The sequence below is a fragment of the Petromyzon marinus genome, chromosome 10 (genome assembly GCF_048934315.1).
Source record: "Petromyzon marinus isolate PM22_M1 ecotype Great Lakes invasive population chromosome 10, UKy_Petmar_22M1.pri1.0, whole genome shotgun sequence".
Lineage (NCBI taxonomy): Eukaryota > Metazoa > Chordata > Hyperoartia > Petromyzontiformes > Petromyzontidae > Petromyzon > Petromyzon marinus.
Window position 1 is genome coordinate 5,215,341 of NC_133676.1, and position 19,811 is coordinate 5,235,151.

Here is a 19,811-nt window from a genome sequence, read left to right on the forward strand (position 1 = left end):
CGCGGCTAACAGCAGTGGCACGTGATACCCGAACAGGTATTGCCCAACCTACCAGCCCGCAACGACGAGCGTGGTGATGAATAAACAACCCGCCCCATGCGCCGCCGATACGGCGTGGGGAGAGGTTTTCATCGAGCTGGCAAAAGGCGTGACAGAATGGAGGGGCTGTGAAATACAATGACATACAAAGTACTGCACTGTTAAATTAAAAAAAATTAGGTGCGCACTGTATTAAAAGTTGAGTGGAAATGCAAAACCACGAGTCACGTACAGAATTACTGACACTGTTGTGGCACTCTTGTGGCATGTTTAATAGATTGCGGTGAAAGTTAAAGGCGCGGCCCTGAAATTGCTTGATCAATACCACGCTCCCTCCACTGGAGGGTGCTTCAAAGAGCCCCTCTCGAGAGGAATTCGGCCTACGAATGTCAGTATCTATAACAAAAAGACCATTCGACTCTTGATATCGCTTTCGTCGATTATTAGCGGCGGTGGTCGTTGTTTCTCGTAAGGCGTCTCAGAGTGAGCGAGGTTCCTCGGTCAGTCAACAACGGCGTCGGTCAGGGCGTGGGTGCCAGCCACGTGCTCGTGAGAAGCGCGGTTACGTCACCCAGCCTACATTGTTTTTCGCACGCCGGATAAGCATGGCAAACCACCCCCCCCCTCGCTCCCTGCTGCCGTCCCTCGCGAGCCCATTGACCGATAGCAAACCGATTGGGGAGGGGGTGTGGGTGGTGGGGGGGGAAACTCGCGTTTTTTTTTATCGCGCGCGCATTCGGGCTACCAAATGCAATCTGCATAATTTGCGGGGCGGGGCCATTGCAATGAGAGGGGTTTTAGGGGGTTAAGGATAAGGGCGCGCGCCTCGCGAAGGGGGGCGGGGTTATTCGGAATGAGGGCGGGGCTATAGGGGAAAGAGGGCGGGGCTATTGGCGAATGGGCGGGGCTATTGATGGAGTGGGTGTGGCTGTTGGTAGAGTGGGCGGGGCTCCGTTTGATTGGAATCCGCGTCGTTCAGCTGGAGCCGCAGACAATAGTGGAGCCGCCTCGGAGCTGGAGACACGCGCACAGTGTACACAGCATAGCAGCAACATAGCGGGCGGCTTGCCCAGCTGTCCCACCTCCTCCTCCTCCTCACTCACCCCTCCTCCCACCTCTACTCTTAACCCCCGCCACCCACACACCGCGCTGGTGGGGTGGAGCAGCCTTTAGGGCTGCTGCTGCTGCTTGTTTTGCCTCTGCTGCTTTGCTGCTGCTGCTCTTCTTCTTGAGCGTACGCCTTTTGTCTTTCGTGGTGGCCGGCGGCTGCTTGTGCTTGGGTCGGCCTCTCTGCCCGACAAGATTAGTGGCGTTTGAAAGGAGAGAGAGGGGGGAAAGGGGGGGTAGGCAGGACATTTAGGTCCAGTTTGGGTGGTGGTGCTTTAGACGAGGAGTCACGGGCGGAGGTGATGATGGCGAGCGCCCTGGCGTGGTTCTGGAACGAGCGCTTCTGGCTGCCTCACAATGTGACATGGGCCGACATGAGGAATCCCGACGGTGTGACTTTCCCTCAAGCCGAGGACCTCTACATGGCCTTCCCGCTAGCGCTGGGCATCTTCGTGGTGCGCATCATCTTTGAGAGGTGAAAGAGAGGGTCGAGCACACCCTGCCTATCAGCATCACTCACCGTCATCACCACTAACACCATCATCATCGTAGTCGTCGTTCAGTTACGATACCTTTGCCAGCAGCACATGACTGACCGGCGCAGTTCACCGCCACATCCGCTAGCGAAAGCCACCACCTACAGATCATCACCCACTCGGCCATCATCATCATCATTATCGCTTAACAATCGTGACCTACCAAAGCAGAATCATCACTTATCGCGTACCAGCACCTACTTCCAACCATTATCACCGACTGGTCCACGGCCCACTGTCACCTACCCAGGATCACCACCGACATTCACGATCGACCATCACCACTCCAGCAACAATTTTCCAACAGCGACTCGGCATCACATCGCACCGGCAGAAACATCCCTCACTTGCACAACTTCGCCCGCATTACCTACCCAGAGTCGACGGATTTAATCATCACCAGCCAACGTCACCCACCACCCATCAACCGCCATCGTCATTTACCAAACCAAACACCATCACAACATCGTCAACTCAACTCGTATCACTACCACCCAGGGCTTACCAGCCATCATCGGCATCAACCGTCAGTGACCCGTCAGTCGGCGCCCCCATCAACCACGACAATCCAGCAACGTTCACCACCAACCACTGCCACACTACAAAAAACAACACCCACCATCAAACCCCCCCCACCAACATCAACAACCCACTAACCCAACTGGGCTGCCATCATCACGCGCCAGACCAAGCCACCCTCTCGGGGTTGCGGACTGCGAAAGGATGATGATGTACAAGACCAGCGATGGAAAAGCTGACATAGACCAACAGTCGTCAAATAAAAAACGCGGCCTGTGTTTATTATACATTCGACAACAACGTATTTACGCCAAGCAAAACCTGCACGTGTAATGTACTCCTGTGTTCGGGGTGCTTTAAATTTGCATCGGATGCACATCTTTGAATAAGCCTGCACATGTATGCAGCAAATCACACGGCGATATGTAAGGATACGCTGTCATATACAGTACATGCTACGGGTGTATCCTCTGCAGTATTATTACAAGATGATTGCAGCTTTACTTGTATTTATGCCGAAGATGGTCTTGGCAAAATGTCAAAAATATATATAAAGACGAGCGTGTTAACATTTCACAGTGAGACCCACCACTGTGCGCTGCCGTGTTGTTTGTCCAAAACACTCGATGACATTTCAGGTAACACCACCAATAAGCAGCTATTCCCAGAATACTAAATAGGTAACTGAAAATAGCACTTGGAAAAAAAAGAATACAGCCCTCCATTGTTGTTATACTGAAAAAAACACGACCTCCGCATTTAAAGAATTTAGATTGTCTATTTTGGAATGCAAGATTATTATTGCCTTTAATTGAATGGTGGCTTGATCCCTTCTGCCAATAAAATACAATCAAGGGCTATTCATAGCAAGTTGTGCCAGATACAGTATGTCACGGGCCAGTTTGAAATTACTATTATCAATATCGTTCTTCAGCCGTTATGACAGCCAAGCATAGTTGATTGAAGTGGAAGTCTTGATATTTACACCAGGGATTTCTTTAGGGGGGCGGTGGGGATTTTAAAGGGAATCTGCTGAGGTCAATTTTATTATGCTCTTGTAATATGTAGTTGTTTTCTTTATATCAGCAATGCACGACATTTGACAATGTAAAGCATTTGTTTTTTTATAATCTTGGGAGTTTCGTCGTGAAATAATTGGTGACAAGATATATTTTTTTGTACGTGTGTGGGGTGTAATTCCATCATTTGTGTTAAAGCGTTTCAATTGCCCCATACTGAGTACACATTGTAAATGCATTCAAGTTAATGCCATGTTTTGCTGGATGTTTTTTAAAATTCCCATATAGATATTTCACATTCGGAATTCAGACACGTGCTGTCCATGTGTGATCCACGGTGACTCACTCCGACCAATCCTTGCCCATGTGGTTCCGACGGAGAGAGCTTGCCCATTTTATTTTTCAGGATGTTAATCCTCACGTGTGTAGAGCCCTGGTGTTAGCACTAGGGGGATGTTTGTTGTAGGCCCACGGGGGTTTGTTTATGCGTCATATGGGAGTTGTGGCTCGGCACAGCCTTACTCTCTTGTTTCTGTCAAGTGGTGGCGTAATTGGTGCAGCTGCACTTGCTGTTCACTTGGTTACATCTAATTGAGCCCTTGCTGATGCAACGCTGGGGCCATGAGGAAGCCTTTGAAAGCCCAGGCTTTTGTCCCAGTCCACCTTCCTGTGCCGAGCCGTGCCAAATTAATATCGCAGACAACCGTTGACAGCTTTTTTTACGTTTTTGGTGACATTTTCTGCCACTGGGATGTCTTTTTACTGCAAGCAAGAACGTGTTATTTTAGCAAAGGGCTTAAGGATATAAAGTAATAGTGAACCACAATTGAGTTATATATTTTTTATGATGTTCACATCATAAGTACCACTGGCACAGCCAGAACAAACCGTACAGTGGAATAAATTATAAATAATAATTGCAGCAGTTATTGTAGTACTTTAGGACGCCTAATTTATTTTGGGATTGTAGTAACGCCCTAATGGTTGAGCAGTGTGTGACCTTTCAACGATATGAATGTTTTATTCGAGTTGTGTTGTTGAAAATGTTGAAATTGTTTTTTTTTCACTGTAGGTGCATTGCAAGGCCCTGTGCGAACGCTCTAAAGATCCAGGCGGCTGGGCCCCGGAAGGCTCAGAGCAATGCAATTCTGGAGAAAGTCTTCACGTCCATTACGAAGGTGAATTGTGCATCCCAAGAGTTCGTTTCATTTGGATAATTTTCTTTACGCATTTTAATTAACCGCACAAATAGCAACGGTAGCCATAAGGTAAAAAAAATGCTTACATGCGAATGCAAAAACGTCTGCACTGTCTTCGGCATTAACACTGCCCTTACATTGATATCTCCAATGCTGCATGCATACCTCCCCAAGCTGTGACCATGTGTCGTGGGCCTTACAAATGCAGCAGTTCATTAAGCACCTGCACACGCGGTGATTTAGTCACACCATTGCGAACTTACTGTCAGGCACGTTTCCTTCCTTGGGCTGCCACTGCATTATTAGGCACGATCACCAGCCATCATCTCTTTTGCCACGTGTGCTGGCCAAGCCCACTCACCTTACCCAGCAGTCAATATGATGTCTTTAACTCGCATATGTACTGTAATGCCTGCATTGTTCCACTTTCTCTCGACGTATTTGGCTGATGAAAGGCCGTGTTAATAGTGTGGGTGGTATGAAGTTTTTTTTTATTTGCACTTCTATTCCACCAACAACAACGGCCGACATTCGCCACTAAATGGCAGTGATGTCACGATGGCGCTTGTGCCAGGCCAGGTACACTTTGAGGCCACGTGACGTGTCGAAGGCTCGCTGACAGGAGGCCATGGAACAGACTCAGGTGCCATGAATTGACTGAATGAGGTGTCTGGCAGATGCACCAGCTGTGCCCCCTCCTGTATCCAACTTTTTCTGCATTTCAGCTGCCCGGCGCTCCGCTTGTTGTTGTGAGCGTCGCTCCTCTGCCCTCGGTTGTTGTCCACATACTTATTCTCTGACTGCGTCATTTATTTCATGCATGCTTTTGCTTGCTCATCAACAGAACCCAGGGGACAAGCACTTGGACGGCCTGGCCAAACAGTTGGACTGGGACGTGCGGACCATCCAGCGCTGGTTCCGCCGTCGGCGCAACCAGGAGAAGCCTAGTCCTCTCGCCAAGTTCTGTGAGAGCATGTACGGTTAATGCACGTGCGGCAATAACATCGCCGAGCAAACCTCGGCACAACCAGAAGTGCCACTCGCTAAACTTTGTGACCGCATTCATCTGCCAACATCTCGCAGGATAGTTTTCTGTATGAGGCTGGCTTACTGTGGGGTAAGATACACGTAGGTTATAATTTCTGCTTTGTGTGTGGTGTATAGGCAAAACTGTTTAGGTATTAGCCATATTAATAGTAAAGCAGTCAGGTTTGATGAATGCCCAAATTAATCTTTATTTGAATCTCTTACCCCTGCTACGCAATTTAACTTTAAACTAGTCCTAATTTGAGCTTTAATGAAGTGCCAAAGTCATACCCGCCTGCCAGCTCTAGTTTTTAATCACGCATCCTGATTAGTCGGGCCCGCCGTGGCTAAAGGGCACATTCATAGAATCCACTATTTAACATGCCTTGTTTAAATGCACGAGACATGCCCGTCGCTATTCCTTATGCCAATTTATGTATTAAAAAATATCTAGTAACATGCTGGAATGCGGCGAGCATTCATCATCATCATTTCAGCCGTGCCGCGCACTCGGACGTTTTTATCTGCAATGAAAAGTGAATATGTTATGCACGTTGGATTTATTCATGTTTTTGTTATTTAGGTGGCGTTTCATGTTCTACCTCTACGTATTTGTGTACGGACTGAGGTTATTATCACAGGTGAGCATAGCTTTGATGTATTTTGTCAGTAACCCTCACGATGTGTTGAAGTACATTATAATTCTGTTTGTGCACCCAATTTACCGGTGCAAAGTACATTTTATTCTTGGTAAATATAATTAATTGTAACTAAATTATATTCACGTATAGCCTTCTCTACAAAAGTTGTGTGGAGGAAGGTGTGGAGTGCTTGTACAACCGTATGTGATCTTGTGTACGTGTGATGCCTGTTGCAGAGCAATTGGGTGTGGGACAGTCGACAGTGTTGGTACAACCACCCCTATCAGGTAAACACTGCTTCGTGTCACCTTTCCACTCGGAGTAATTGATCTCAAACGTGTAAGATACCCATTGTGCAATGTTATGAATGACTGAAAATGTTTCTACTTTTGATGAGTTTTTTTGTTGTTGAAGGGGAGCATTAAAATATTTTTGTTCTGGGTTTATTTGGTGAAATAAACATGGTAAAATGTGTTTTTTGGCAGCCACTACCTTCAGATATACAGTACTACTACATTGTGGAGTTGGCTTTCTACTGGTCGCTCATGTTCTCGCAGTTTACAGACATCAAGAGGAAGGTAAGGAGACTTTGATTTTCCACATCCTTGGTTGATTCCACTTCTACATACGGAGCTTTCCGTCTGCATGCCAAATACAACCCTAATCTCTTTAAGGCTTTGACTACAGACATATTTCTATGTGGAAGGGCCCAACTCCAAACAAAAACTGCACATACTGGATTGCTTTCTAGTCATTGTTAACACCTGGATGCAATGAGGTCTTTTGAAGATATTTTTGTCCAAATAAATCTCATCTTTGTGTAAGCTTTCCCAGATGTACAGTAAAACCAGGTGAAATATATCACATTTAATGGAAACAAACTCAACACATTCATTATTAACACTGCCTTAAAAGGTCAATTATATAAGAGACAACGTTTTGGGAAATGGGCCCCTCTTAGTACATACTACCTATTATATATATTTTAAGCACTGTTATTGAGGAACATGTTGATTTATTTTATTTGTGTTGTTCCACGACTGCCACTATCTCGGTGTCGCAATATATTTATTACAGAATTGCGAGCGGGTACATATGGACGATGGTTTCTTAGAATTGTTTTTGTTTATCTAGCTCTTGAGAGTAACGCTGAGTGAAATTTGAAAGGCCCTGGGTAGCCAGGTTTTCATCTCTGATTTGCTTGTTGCACACTGTGACCGGACTCCACACACAATCCAGAAATGCCAAATAGGGCAGCATATGCAAGCGTTCAGCATCAGCTCGTAGTCTGCTGTGATACATTGGTAATACCCTCTTTCTCTATCCCCCCTTGCCTCCTCCCCCCTCTCTTACCTATATAACCTCTTGCCACGGCAGCTCTCCGGCCGACTTCAGCGTTTTCTTGCTGTGGTTGTCCCACCTGATGAAGATCGCTTGTGTTGCGATCGAAACGTCGTGATTTGTTTTGTTTTATTTTATTTCCACCTACGTGACTTTACCGAAAGAACCAAAGAGTATGGATTCCTGCAGTCCACGAAAGCTTCAAATCAAGATTGATACCCTGCAGCTTTAATGTTTGTGGCAAGTCCTGCCCTGTAGTGTTCTGCGCAGTACACGGGAAAATAAATACGCTTTGTGGGAAACAATTAGCTGTTTCTTTCGTGGAATTTGTTTTCCAGTAAAAAAAAGAGAGGCAATACAACTTTAACAAGGCATTGTATAACATAATTAATGGAATCCAACAAATGTCAAAGTCCGTGCTTGCCATTCGCAAATGCAAAAGGAATTTAGCAAAGGTGCCAAGGCAGCAGTTTTTTTTTATTTTAAGGGATTGCATCACAAGTAGCTGTAAACTGAGCAGCTTGCTTATTTCATTTGATGGGAACCCATATACTGTGTTAGAGTTTTAAACCGGTGAAGGTTTCACAGACTTGGTAATCACACTGTGTTTACACAGCTTGTTGCAAGAACAGTACTCAGTGCAAAGTGCAAGCATGTAAAATACTTCATTGCTTGAGAATATCTGCCCGCATGTTAACCTCACCCACCAATGCTCGCTCATAAACCCACTGTTGGATTTTCACCCATACAACAAAATGAAAAGTCTGTCATGTGAGTGTTGCAAGCCTTGCCAGTTGAGCAATAAGATACTTAGTGTAGTTGGCAGAAAAGGTGGCATGTGAATGTAATTAAATCGTGGTGTTTTTTTTAAACAAGCCTTTCTTGCAGCTTGTCAATCCTTGTATTTGCCACACTTTTATTAATTATTTTAACTTACCGTAAAAAAATGTAGAGTTGCCACAATTATAGGGTGAATGTACTTCAGAATAGTCTTGTTTGAAAATAAATTTAAACTGTACTCTTTGGTTCTTTTGGTAAAGTCACGTAGTTAGAAAAATAACTAATACATCATGACGTCTTGATAGCAACACAAGCCATCGTCTTCAGGTGAAACAATCTTTGGAAGGACATTGATCAACTAGGTATAGTGCAACTCTCCGAGTTGCATTACATTCCTAAGTTTGCTAAGTTTGATATCTTACTCGTTGGTTATTTCGGTAAAGTCACGTAGAAATTGAAATCAAATAATAATAGAATATGACGTTTCGGTTGCAACACAAGCAACCATCATCAGGTAAAAATGAATGATGAAACACAGACACGGGAACAGCATCGGCAGACACACATACAGAGACACACACAAAGACACACCGAGCGAGACACACACCAAGACAAACAGAAGAAGAACAACGAATCTGTGCCGAGGCCTTAAATATAGAGAGGGGGGAGGGGCCGGGGCAGAGAGAGGACGGGGAGGCAGGACAAGCTGACAAACGAGGGGACAAGGAGGGAGCAGTGTGGAATTCCAGACCACAGTGGCCGGAGGAGAGAATGGTTTACAGCAAGAAAATCGAAAGTTTGAGAAAGCAAATTTAGTAAAATTAGGAAGTGTAATGCAATGCAACACGGAGGGTCGGTTGATATCTTTTATTTTTTTTCTGTCTATCACCTTGATCCCTCTGTAAATTTTACCCCCACCCTCTTGCCCGTTACGGCAGCCCCTCCCCTCCCTTTCCACCTTGGATTAGCCGAGGTATGCCAGCTCTGCGATCCTACATTTCCTTGCAAATTCCATCCCTTAGCCCCGCCTACTTACCCTTGGGTTGTACCCACCGCTACATTTCCTCCTGCCTCAGCAGTCCGCCTGCTGTATTGTTTCACCTGAAGACGATGGCTTTTGTTGCTATCGGAACGTCGTGATCTATTAGTTATTTTTCTATCTACGTGACTTTACCGAAAGAACCAAAGAGTATGAATTCCTGCAGTCACGAAAGCTTCAAATTAATATTAAATATAAACTAAACTTTTTATTTTATTTTACCAGGTAAAGCACACCGAGCTATATCGCTATTTTTCCAGAAGAGACCTGGCTACAAATGATAGCTTAACAAAGTGGCTTATGTGGAAATTTATAGCAGGCAAATATTCTAAACGCATAATTCTAAATGTGGAGGAAAAAACCGGAGGACCCGGAGAAAAATCCACACGACCGTGGGGAAAACTTGCAAACTCCAATATACAGGCGTCAGGGTCAGGATCGAACTCGCAACCTTCCTGTATACCAGGCGAGGAAGTTAACATCTCGCCACTGGCGCCCTATTATCTACAGTTGCCATCTAATATTGGACAGCGTTTCATTATTAAGCAAATAATTTTGTGATGCTGCTGCGTTGCAGTGGTGCACAAGCACAATGAACACAAAACTCGACACATTCACCATTCATTTCATTAAGTGGATCGGGTGTGTTTACATAATATCATATTATTTTACATGGTTACGTAAATATGAACTTGATAGTGTTTGAGTGCTATTTTATTTCATTGTCAGGAAGTGTTTACGATGTGATCTTTCTGAATAAACGCATCGTTTTGTTGGTACTGAGCACTGCTTGCTTGACAATAGATTAAATGGATCAATCTGTCTGCTCTTAAGTCAATATTCGTCACTCGGGTAAAACTTAACTCGGGTAAGATAACAGGGGTTGAGTGTAGCTCGCACTCTGTTTGTGTAGCTTTTTATTTGGGGACAGTTATATTATAGTAGGCATTGGAACATTTTTGTAAGCTATACATCAACCTGTGTTCAAAAACTGGCCATATAGCATAGACTTACTTTAAACACTCATAAATAATATTTGTATGTTTGTTCACTGGTTCAGACGAGACAACAACATCTTAGGGCCAAATGTAAGCACGTAACTTTTCTGTGTCAATAAAAATAGTAGGGTGGAGCAGGGGTATACTGGTCAGCACACTGCACGATGAACCCAGTGATCCGAGTTCGATTCCTGACCATGGCTAACATCAGTGACAAGTGATATCAGAACTGGTCCTTCAATTCCCACCACTTCCCTTCTGTGTAGTAAAAAAAAAACCATGGCTGGCATGACTCAGAGAAGCCTTCAGCCATTCAGTGATGTAGAAGGAGCATTTTATATATTCTTACCGCATGCATATTGCAATTGATAAATAATGGTGTGTAAGATGAGAAGCCTATGTCAGAACATTCAGTCACTGCATCGGTGACTGCATCGCGCGCTTTCATATTCGCCTATCCGACCGTCTGCAATGCTCTTCCTTCCAATATTAGGAAGCCACTTGGAGCCATGCACTTTTCAATCTAGATTGAAAACTAAATTCGATTAGCGTGGTCGGAAACGTACGGTCCAAAATAAGTTCTACATACATGCTTTCTTTGATTCCATTCCATGTCGTCTTGTTTTTAAATTATCGTGGCATGACCTACATGTATATAGTTTGAACGTTTCAAGTGTGTAACCTGTATCGAACAATTAATTCCACAGTACTTATCTAGCCCCTCCGTTTGAAATTTACATTTATGCATAATGTGAGGTACGTGTGTAGCTTATCCTTCTTCAGTAAGTGCACGGAGTTTTCGCAAAAAGGGTGCTGTGCAATATTTTGGGTTTCGAATTTCCAGAGGGATTTAATGAATCCATGTTTGTTCGCGTGGAAAAAAAAAAAAACTTCCGTGCGTTTTAGCCGGGACTTTAAGCTGTTGTCATTCACATCCTTCACTCTCGCACTGTACTGTACTTTCTGTGTTCATCTGTTATTTTTATTTCTTATCACAGATCTTATATCTGTTTTTGCCAACGTTTTTAATTTCACCGCGTCGGAGGTCGCGTGAGCTGAAAGGTACACGCGATTCAGTGTTGTGTGGTGTGTTCAACCCTTTTCAGCCACTAGCGGACTTCAAACTTTGTGCACTGTAGTTTTAGATGTGTTACCCTGAGATGGTTAACCACGTGGCTTTTGTATTGGGCCGGTTGCCATCCTGTCCCAAGCAAGCACTTAATCTTGCCCATGCGTCCCACACTCCTTGCTCCGCTGACAACATTTCCTTCTTGGCATTGCCCGCTGGTATATGTGTGACACGGCCAGGATTGACGTAATGCTCACTTTAAAAAAAAACGCCCACGGTTGGCTATGTACGGTGCGAAAGAAGTTCAACATACATATAAAATGTGTATGCATTTTTAATCAGCAAAGTTTGTATTTTTTCACTTTGTAAAAATAGTTGTCTTAATCGGTGAACTATTGGCTACTTATAAATGAGCGTCAACTGTATATGCGGCATTGCAAACTATTCCAGTTACAGCGATATAATTTGAATGTAATGGATGCTATTAAATTTTCACATTCAAATTTTTGCCTCCGTATTAAGTGATTTGCTGTAATGTTGCTAAATTTCGTTAAACTTTTACCCATTCACCGCGATAAGCCCTTGAAGGCTTTACTAACTGGCGTTGAGTAATGTGGATATGTGACATTCGGGTGTGAATGAAATCACACATAACATTTCAACAGAGATGCCAGGAGGTGTCTGGGCCAAGGTTGTTTAAGTGAAGGACATCACCCTATTTCTTTTTTTACTCAAAGTCGAGTGGTTAACCATGTTCCTGTATTAGATAAATGCTTTGCTAAGTTTCTGCTGTAACTTGCAATTGTATTTGCGCTGCCTTTTTACGATGTCAAGCAACTTGGCTCATTAATTTATTTGTTGTTTTTAAATGCAAGGAAAATATTAAAACTACATTTTCACGATTTGCATTCCATTGCATTACAGTTGATCGTAGTCTAGGATCTTTTAGTTGAGGATATTTTTGTTCTATCCTGACCCCTGCTCTTCGTCCCCGCGATTGGCGAGCATCGTGAAGGACAGTCGGGTGGGTATGTCTTTTGTGTTTTTGTCAAGGACTTCTTCATGATGTTCATGCATCACCTCATCACCGTGAGTCTCATCTCCTTCTCGTACATTGTCAACATGGTGCGCATGGGCTCGGTGATCCTGTGCATGCACGACGCTGCCGACTTCCTCCTCGAGGTGAGTTGTTCTCTCAGGCCGGTCGTCCTTCGACAACGGCGGCCCTAGCCTTTTCCTTTCGGAGGGCCGAATGGGACTTTAGCAGGTGGCCACACATTGACACAAAAAATGGCAAAGGTGCAGCCCTGCAATTGCTTGCCACTGCTGGCAAAAGGCCCTTATCGAGAGGTAACTCTACGGAGCCCCTTTAGAGGATATTTTGACGTAGCCTCACATCGACCAGATGTCTTGGAAGAGGTGGCAATACCCACACTTTAACCCACCAACCGCAAACTGCCGATTGACTGCCAGCAGTATGGATACCTGTGTACTCATTTACCTGTGTACCCATTTATACTGCCGGGTGGATTTAAGAAACTTGGCCATCGTTTCAAATACGGCGCAGGAAGATCGCATTGAACCGGCAACCTCTTTACTCTTTGCTTCTTGCGGTAAAGTCACGTAGTAGGTATAAAATAAAATAAATTGCGACGTTTCGATCGCAACACAAGCGGTCGTCTTCAGGCGGAAAAATTATAATCCAGCAGTGGAACTGTTAAACTGGTGAGAGTGCAGCTACAACAAGCAGGTTATATACGTGGCGATGGACAAGCAAGCGGGGTCTGAGCTGGAAAGGAATTCCACCCCCCCGGGCGCAAGCACCTCAGTTGCGTTAATGGAGGATTAGGGAGAGCAACCTCTTGATTGCAAGTGCAGTGCACTAACCGTCACACCACAGTGGCATCCGTTATCCAGTATTGAGGCAAAACATAAAACGCCAACCGAATGCAATGGTGCCTTTGCACTCGCACAAGTTACTCAGCGTGCAACAATTTGAAACGGTGTTTTGTTGCGAGGTCGATAACAGTCTCCTCTAGTACCCGGTCAGCGCAGCAAAGGTACTCTCAGTGAGGGATTAATGTTTTTTTGGTGGCCGTTTCGTAGTGGCACATCTTGTGTGATCGCAGGGTGTACAATATGAATTTGTGGTGCCGTAGGTTCCCGACCCCCCCCCCCCCTGTCCTACGGCATTCTCGTAGGCAGAGCCAACGTAGTCTTTTCACCGTGTACCAGCTGACTTTTGTGCAATAACCTTTGACCGTAAGTGTGTGAAGAATTTTAACCCACGTTTAGTATTATTTGACACTGTGTAACTTCAATGCTTTTCCTCTTTTATGAATTGCAGGCAGCCAAGATGGCAAACTACGCACGATACCAAAAGCTCTGCGACCTTCTTTTCATTTTATTTGCCCTGGTCTTCTTTGTGACAAGGCTGGGCTTGTTCCCATTTTGGTGAGTGCACCAAGCACCATCTTATTCCCTCAACACAAGTGACAGCCACGGTCTTTGTTTTACTTGTATGTGTTTTTGTGTCTTTGCTGGCCCTAGTATTTTTTTGCTACTTAAAAAAAAATGCAGTTTACATCATGTATTCGTCTTCAACGCAACAAGTGCACAATAGAGCGCTTCTTGCTGCGCGGGTTGTTATGTTACTGATTGAGACGGGTGAATTATCGTCTTGCCACAGCTGCCGCCCACATCGTTTCGACATCCAGAGGTTTCTTTCCATGAATATTTGCTGTGTGGGTGGGAAGAGTTTGGTAGAAGGGTCAGAGCAATTTCGTGACCCAACTCTAAAAAGGACGAATGCATTGAATAACATTTAAACAGGTGTGGGGTTTGGCAAGAGTGAATGCTTGGAATGATGCAAGTTTCGTTTGTGTCTTTGTTTCTACCCGCTAATTCAAATTATTCTTGTTTTCTTTTCTTGCTGTGTCCAGGCCTGTGCGGAGCACGATGTTTGAAAGCTGGGAAATTGTGGGGCCGTATCCATCCTGGTGGGTGTTTGTGGGGCTATTGGTTTTACTGCAGTGTTTACACGTAATCTGGTCGTACCTCATACTTCGCATCGCCTGCAAGCTCCTGCGTAAGGGCAAGGTACGTACTTGTGCAAGGGCACGCGTCCATTTAGTGTCTGCACGCGCACACGCATACTATTACACATTTCGTACGTGAGCCCTTTTACACACAAGTACTGACCAGACTCCTTTACTTGGCTGTCTGGTCAAGTAAGACGGATATCATCATGCGCAACATTACCCAGTGGCAATGGGAGTACAAACGAGTTGTGCGTTTGGCCTCAAAACATCTTTACATTTGAAACTTGCTCGGGCAGAGCCCCATGTACACAAATCAGTATTTTGTTGCTGTCGCGAGCGTTAAATCCTTTTCTCTACACTGCCGCTTGTGTCTTTCACGTTGTGTCAAAACCTCAGTCTACGTTCATGTTCATCTTGTGGGTTTTTTTCTGCCTGCTGACGCGGTGTTTCAGAGCTCTTGTTTCTCTATCTTTTTTTTCGCTACGGCTTACCTCGGACCTGTTTAATACCTGTGCTGCCCCTCCTCCTCCTCCTCTTACCCCTCCTCTCTTCTGGAAGTCTGGGAGATGGGACTCGCTGCATGTAAGTTATGCCAGGTGCCAACTGTGCTCAGAGGGCAGTGGGCCAGGTCGCTCTTATTGTGGCATTCTCTCACCTCTGTGCATGTATTTGTGACTGCATTCCTTACAGAGCCATTACCATAAAAAGCTCGCCCTTATCTCAAAGGCTTTAACTCCAGCATTCCGATTGTGTGAGCCCTCTGCTGCTGTTGTTTGTTGCAGTGCAGTTGGTGCAAGCTACCTCATTGTTGCATGTGAATATGTATCTCATCCTTGCTCATCCCATTTACCATTGTGGGTTAAAAAGCACCTCATCATCACCCCTGATCATAATCACACCTTAACATCACACCCTGTTGTCAAAATCGAACGTTTCATACTTATACAAGGTGTACAGGCCGCCAGGGACTTTTGCTTTTTACGAAGTAATTCGCCCTGAAAGTCCTTATTTTATTGCCAGTCATCACCCGTCACTTCCGCGTTTACAGCACGCTTGTTAACGTTAGCAAATTAACGTTGAAGCCTGTGAAATATATCATTTTTTACGTGACAGACATTTGTGTGTTTGCACAATGAGCAATAATATTGTATTACCGTCAAAAGGCAGAAGTTTTTTTACAGCTCAAACAAGCTCATTTCCCCTTTACAGCCCGGAGCCAGTGGTTGGTGGAAATTATACATTCCTATGGGAGCAGAGATTCGATCCATAGGCCAACTCCCATTTGTTTACTTTGTCCACACGGTGCTTGATGGGCTGAATCAACCCCCAACCTGAACGTGAACCTGCAACCTTCCGATTACGAACCGCTCACTCGTCCTACGAAGCCACTTGGCTCAGTTAAAGTATCACTCTAATTTCAAAAATAGAGCAAGATCTCTCTTGAAATACTCAAAACATGCTGACGTGGTGAGATTCTATAAATTCTTTCACACTGTTAAAACGCAGTACTTTTTGGGGTTAAGTTTTTATATTGTGTGCATGTTACCAGCTCTATAGCACGCTTTCACTAGGTGTACGCTTACATCACTTACAAAAAAAACAGGGCACTTGATTTTGACACTAAACCTCTGATTTAATCTTTGCACGCAATGTTTTTATTCACGACTCTCATTCCCACTGTTCACCCATTTTTCACGTGTATATATACCCCCTTATGTATTCCACGTACGGTATACCCACAGACGTCACGTGTAGTCCCTTACACTCCACACGTTTACCCCCTCCCTTATACTCTGACCACCCCCCCCCCACACCATTCGCCGGGACTACCGGGGCCCTCATTGCCAACACCCCCTCGTTGTCGTGTCGACTGCGGCTCTCGCAGGTGTCCAAGGACGACCGCAGCGACATCGAGAGCAGCTCGGATGACGACGAGCGCACGGGCGACCGGGCCAAAGGCACGGCGCGCGGGACGGGCAACGGCGCGGGCAACGGCGCGGGGAGCGCCAACGGCACCAACGGCCACCTGCTCGCGGGAGCGACCGCGCGAGCCTGCGAGCACTGAGACGCCGCCGGTGCGGGCAGCGGCCTCGCATGGTCCCGGACTGGGGCTCCACACAACCGCCTGACAACCAAACCAGCTGTCCCTCCTCCACTCCATTACGGTCCTGCACCCCCCCCACCTCCCCTCTCTTCGGTCCTGCTCTCAATGCCCTCTGCTCAGGCCCACGGTGCAAGTGGTTCACGTCCTCTTCCTCCTCCTCCCTCCTCATCCTTATCCTCTTTGTGCCACGCTTTATTAAAGGTGGCGCCCAGTGTTTATTTTTAAATGAAGAAAAATTAGCAGTGTACCAGTGTTTGTGTGTATGCCTGAGACTTCCCCCCACATCCCCCCCTCCCTCATTTGCATTTGCCCTGCTCTCTCTTCTCGCCCTACTGTTGCCGGCTATTCATATGTTGCTTGCATAGCACTGCTGTGGTATGTCGTGGGAGTTTCCGTCAGGTGTAGGTTATTTGTGTTTTTTTTTGCAGTAGATGCATTCCGCCCGAGCTGGTTTACTCTTGTAATTATCCGAGTGCTCGTCGCAAAATGCATGAAGTGGCTATATCACAGGTGTGTAGTTGGGCAATGAAATATTGAGTTTAAAGGTGGCAGGAAGTGTGATTCATGTGATGGATATATATTTTTTTTTAAAATGCAACGTAAAAACAAGCAGGTTTTGCCTTGACTATTGTTTTTTAAGGCATCAATTCCGGACACATAAATTAATTGTCAACATATGAATGCCTAATTCAATCACCTACGTAGTGTGTACGAAATGAACATAAATAGTGTGATTATTTATTAGCAATAAATCAAACTTTATACACACTGGGTTTCAGAGAGGTATTTTGCTGTACACTGGCCATATTTTGTCAGAAGGAGAAGCATTCCATCTTGCAAGATAGTATGTTAAGAATGTTTTTAAAAGTATTTATTGCTGATAAGACTTAAGAGAAGGCATTGTATTCTAGATCTGGATGTCTGAAAATGACAAATCTAATCGTGAATAAGCTATACAATGGAATGTAACATGAGTTAAATAGAGATACAAAGTTGTATTTGCTGATCTTTGACGTTTACAAATGTTACATTGGACATCATGTAAAGCAGGGATGCACAACTTAAAGTATTGCACGCAGGGCTTTAATTTTAGCAGGGTCTGGGCTGGCAACCTGAAAAGTATATCCACACGTGGCACACCACATCTAAGTATACCTCTCACTAGGGATGTGGCGACCAGCCACGTGCCACCTTAAGTCTACCAGCGACCCGGAAACTATTCCGTCGGAAATTGAAGCCCTGGCCTCGTGGGGGAGACCGCATGTTGTGCACCCCTGGTGTGATAGCGTAAGCAGTTTCGAGAACCCGTTGCAAATTTCTGCTTAGCGACAAAGCAACGCCCAGTCATGCCGTGGTTATCCGGCTTCTGCCACGGTTGTAATTTCTTGACTTGCACAATGTTGGCATTACGCCGAAAATCGCAAAAACGGTGCATAATTTCATAGCCGCTCAAGCGCTGTGCATTGGTTTCCAGTGAATTTATTACAGTGGCTTTAAAAGCCTTAATTGCTGCGGTTTTAGGCTCGGCCTGTCAACTAAACGCTGAACAACGCTCAAAGTGAGTGAGCGAGATTAAACTATTTTAATAAAAATTCCACAAACAGCTGTGGATATGTTTCTCCCCCGTCAATTATTATGCACAGCAGTTGACCTTTTTGCTCGTACGGTAGATGGAATTTTCATCCTTTGGGCTGTTGAAAACAGTCGTGTATTGAAAAAAAGTTGGCTGTAAAACGATACGTTTGTATTAACATAAGTGTATGGAGCATAACGTTTTACACAACATATGCTTAATTTGAATAACATTTGATGGAACCCAGCCTGCACAACGTGATAACATTGATAACAAACGTTTCGTGTGGGCATGGTGTTGCCTGTGTTTCCATTAAGCGGAAAGTCACCAAAACAACCCCCTAAAATCCCGAGATCGATTTCTCAAGTCAAAAACAAAAAAACACACTTTACCAAGTATTAAGCATCGTAAACTGATACAGGATCTTTAATACAGACCTGGAATCACTGCTAAACCCGCTTAGTATCCTCATTCCAAAAAGTCCCCAGTTTTGTCGCTATCGTTGCCTTGACAATTGTCTTGCTAGGGAAACCAAAAAAAAATCAGCTGAATCTAGCCACAATCGCGAAGTTGGTAACAATGGGTATTGCGACACGTCCACCTGCTAACATCTAAATCCCTGCGCCGAGGTGACAGGTAACAGAAGGCAGGTGAGTGATGAAACACTTTCGAAATGCCTCTTGAGTATGGAAGTCGTTGTTTTGTGCAGCTGCAGTTGCCCTCGTGCTGCTTTAGCGTCGCCTGTTGCACGCAGAGTTTGAGACGTAGAGCGAAACCACTCAAGAGAAGCCCATTCTGTTGGGTGTGCGTCTTTTCATGGTGCACATGTATCATTTGCTCATTTGCTCATTCTAGGAACCCGACATCCCATTTGTGTCTACCCCATTGCCCAGCCCCCCTCCCCCCCCCCCCTTGTGCTTTACGATGCATCTGCAGAACGATAATGCAATTCCACGGGGGAAGCGTTCGTACCTCGCGACGATTGCTGTTCTAGTGTGTCGCGAGTTATTACTGTAATAAAAAAGGGTACGGCTGTAAAGAGCGATTGTGCGACGCGGACAGACTTATCTCGCCCAGTGGCGAGGGACACGGTTGGAGCAGGAAGTTCGGCTTTATTTTGCGCACAATCAAATGGATCAATTTAATCGGTGTATGTTGTTGATATTATTAAAGAACTTTTGTTTCAGGCTGTTTTGCTCGCCGCGCTTTTGTCATCGGCACGCGCGTGAGTGCATACACCTAGACGCAGGTGAATGCGACTGGCATCGCCGCGATCTCCAGAGACGATGCAGTTTACAAGTGATGCGTACAATGTGATCAAATTCGCAGGTCCCTGTGGAAGACCTGATAGGCCTGTGACCTCCATGGTGGGTAGTATTTGAATTTTATTGGAACACTAAATCCAGAAAGATGTAATAACGCTTGGCAGTCGCGTTAACGTCGGGACTAGAATTTGTTTTGGCCTTTCCCCAGTTGCATGGTATGAGACGAAGACCTTTACCGTTTGGAACTCTCACAGAAAGTGGTGTAAACATCACCCCATGGCGAGAGAACAGGCTCCGGAAGATGACCCACACCATTCATATCGATCCATTTGTTTCTTATTCACATGTGGTGGTGCACCTCCTCGCGTACCCCGCTATAGTAATGTTTATCTTTAAAAACTTGTACGATGTCAACCATGTTTGTAAGTCATTGGTGACCAGACTGAGACCCATCAATTCACTATACTTCAGAACCTGGTGTGGTCGTGGGTGGCTGAATCCCAGATTTGAACCAA

The 19,811-nt window shown here is 45.2% G+C and overlaps 1 protein-coding gene across 2 annotated transcripts; it reads left to right on the forward strand.

Annotated features, from left to right (window-relative positions):
• The first annotated feature begins 1,001 nt into the window (after positions 1 to 1,001).
• LOC116941053 (ceramide synthase 6-like) lies at positions 1,002 to 19,218 on the forward strand. Of its 2 annotated transcripts, XM_032951646.2 has the most exons (11): positions 1,002 to 1,621; positions 4,293 to 4,398; positions 5,264 to 5,394; positions 6,029 to 6,086; positions 6,323 to 6,373; positions 6,572 to 6,664; positions 12,367 to 12,495; positions 13,661 to 13,767; positions 14,256 to 14,412; positions 14,913 to 14,936; positions 16,240 to 19,218. In XM_032951646.2, the coding sequence occupies exons 1-11, from the start codon at positions 1,449 to 1,451 to the stop codon at positions 16,417 to 16,419; spliced, it is 1,209 nt and encodes a 402-aa protein (XP_032807537.1). In that variant the 5' UTR covers positions 1,002 to 1,448; the 3' UTR covers positions 16,420 to 19,218. The 2 variants fall into 2 exon arrangements, with proteins under 2 accessions (XP_032807537.1, XP_032807538.1); XM_032951647.2 differs by lacking the exon at positions 14,913 to 14,936 and having other exon boundaries at positions 1,004 to 1,621.
• Positions 19,219 to 19,811: the final 593 nt, after the last annotated feature.

Excerpts from the sequence above, each read along its gene's own strand:
- LOC116941053 (XM_032951646.2), top strand. The coding sequence starts at position 1,449 with ATGATGGCGAGCGCCCTGGCGTGGTTCTGGAACGAGCGCTTCTGGCTG. Across the intron at positions 6,087-6,322 it reads GACTGAGGTTATTATCACAG|AGCAATTGGGTGTGGGACAG; the intron begins GTGAGCATAGCT and ends TGCCTGTTGCAG. Across the intron at positions 6,374-6,571 it reads GGTACAACCACCCCTATCAG|CCACTACCTTCAGATATACA; the intron begins GTAAACACTGCT and ends GTTTTTTGGCAG.